Source organism: Pundamilia nyererei, unplaced genomic scaffold, assembly GCF_000239375.1.
Source record: "Pundamilia nyererei isolate P.nyererei 1_Seehausen unplaced genomic scaffold, PunNye1.0 scaffold00115, whole genome shotgun sequence".
NCBI lineage: Eukaryota > Metazoa > Chordata > Actinopteri > Cichliformes > Cichlidae > Pundamilia > Pundamilia nyererei.
Window position 1 is genome coordinate 32,463 of NW_005187516.1, and position 2,191 is coordinate 34,653.

General features: G+C 42.0%; 1 protein-coding gene across 4 annotated transcripts in view; it reads right to left on the reverse strand.

Annotated features, from left to right (window-relative positions):
* Positions 1 to 108: 108 nt before the first annotated feature.
* ro60 (Ro60, Y RNA binding protein) overlaps positions 109 to 2,191 on the reverse strand; it is a 7,645-nt gene continuing 5,562 nt past the window's right edge. For 3 of the 4 annotated variants that reach the window (XM_013913107.1, XM_013913108.1, XM_013913109.1), the window contains exons 4-9: positions 1,814 to 1,960; positions 1,584 to 1,721; positions 1,365 to 1,481; positions 978 to 1,094; positions 577 to 774; positions 109 to 296 (exon numbers count right to left, since the gene is read on the reverse strand). In XM_013913107.1, the coding sequence (XP_013768561.1) occupies positions 144 to 296; positions 577 to 774; positions 978 to 1,094; positions 1,365 to 1,481; positions 1,584 to 1,721; positions 1,814 to 1,960 (870 nt within the window). In that variant the 3' untranslated portion in view covers positions 109 to 143. The remainder of the gene's footprint in view (positions 297 to 576; positions 775 to 977; positions 1,095 to 1,364; positions 1,482 to 1,583; positions 1,722 to 1,813; positions 1,961 to 2,191) is intronic. The other variant, XM_005741877.1, reaches the window with a different exon arrangement.

Here is a 2,191-nt window from a genome sequence, read left to right on the forward strand (position 1 = left end):
AAACTGGAATTGAAATTGTCAGCATCTTTTGGATTAGTGCTGTTTTGGGACACTCTACATGCTAAATGAGCCTCATTGGTCCACTCTTTGCCTTCATTACATTACATTCATTACATTTCTCAAGAAAAGTCCCAGAAATCTTATCAGATCAGATCTTGGGCCAAATTACGAATGACACTAAAAGCTCCAAGGTCGAAGCCAGAGATGGTCAGCAAACCCCGGTCTTCTGTGTCTGGGATGGCAATTCCAATGTTAGTCAGGTTACACATCACCAGCTTCGAATTAGCTCCTGATGTCTGTTGAGAATATACACAAACCATGTTTATTGTAAAAATGTTACATTTGTCATCGTCACTTAGTACATATTTTAAGTAACCTTTTAGCTAAAGGAGTTTAAAGGAGAACTTATAATGCTGTAAAATTAACTGTGCCCTATCAGCCATCTATGGAACAATGTGAATAACAATAGCACAACAACCCCATCCCGTTAATCTTTGCTTGTATATGTTCAAAAACAATCTTTACCACACAAGGCCATTATTTAATTCAACCCCAGATGTGAAAAAACAAACATACTTCTCTGTGCTTCTTCAGAGACTCCACCAGGCTGGCAGTAAGCGTCCACAGTGGGTTGTTGCTCAAAGTGACGAACACATCTACAGCTTTCCTGTTCTCCGTGGCCCATTGAATGGGAACGGTGCAGTCTCTGCTCTCACTCTGGAACTGCAACATAAAGGCACTACCTGATGGCTGTGCACCCCTTTCTCTCGTGCTCTATGTGAGAAGACAATAAACAGGTGGTAGTTGAGCTAACCAGCACTGCTTTGCAGTAATTTGATGTGAAGGTGGAAGAAGAAGAAGAAAAAAAAATGCCTCTAGTTGCTCGTCTGCAACAAATATTGTATTGTATATTCCTGAAAGGAACTGTTCAGTCGCTCGTATTATCTCGTCACCTTTAATGTTCTGTAAAGCCTTACCTTAACCAGTTCATCAGTTGCTTCTTTGAGAGTCATATCAGCAGAAATAGAGAATGGTACCATAGCCTCTTCAGAGTAGACAAGCACATGTGTGTCAGCCTCCGTCCTTGCAAAAATCTGTGTCAAAGCCAAGGTCAAAAGAAAGCCATTTAGTTACCCTGACTAAAATGCCTTTATCCTGCATGCACATTCACACACAGTACAACACTGTTAGGGCCTATGCGCTAACATACTGAGAAAGGCATTTTCAGGGAATTCACAGTATGTGTCAACAGTCCCACGCCATCACCCAGGATCTCTCTAAAGATGGGGCAGCCTGAGCCCTGTTTGAAGATGCAGCTGTTCCAACTAACCAGATAGCATCATCTGGCTGTAGTACAGTCTTACCATGGCAATAGCGGCTGCAGCAGCAGCAGTGCTGATCGACGTTCCTGGGACAATGCTGCTCGGTGACCCGCTCATATCTACTGCCACAACAAAGCATTTACCCACAGGCTCCACATTCTGAGGACAGAGTTACAGCAGAACAGGACATTCACGTTAAAGAACTGCTGCTGACATCTTCTGCAACAACTGGAGAAAGTTTTGAAAATTACAACAACATACCATAAAGCTCTTGTAAAAGGCAGAGTCCATAGCTTTAAGGATGTTGCGGTCTGCTTCCCATTTCGGTTTACCCTGATAGCCATGGCCTTTTTTGTAGTTTTCTGTAGCCAAAAGTATACTGAAAGGGTGGATCTTTGCCTGGTGATTTTAGGAGACATTTAATTCCTAAATATTGACCTCTGCATAATTTAAAACAAAATAACATTTCTGGTAGAAGTTGTGAGCCTTACCTGTTTTAGTGCCGTCTCACTTTGAATTCTGTCACATAAAAACTGTGTTTCTGAGCTTCCCGGTTCAAGAACTTTGCCAGATGTCAGCCTACCTAACATCTTTACCACCGAATGGAGAGGCATTTCCTTCAACAAAGCGCTCCATACCTGCAGAAAACAACCACCACACATCCTGTTAGATGTAGAAAAATACATTTCCACATTCTTTGCATTAGGCTTCAGTCTACCTGAACATTGCAGTTTTACAGATAAGAAATGTTTTGATTTTTTCCCCCTCCAGGGAACACTTTTACGCAGTGAGCAGAAACTTACAAGGTGCTCACCCCAACCGCCAAAAACTGGGAAAAAAAAAAAAAAAGAAGTCCTAGCAGTTCAGGA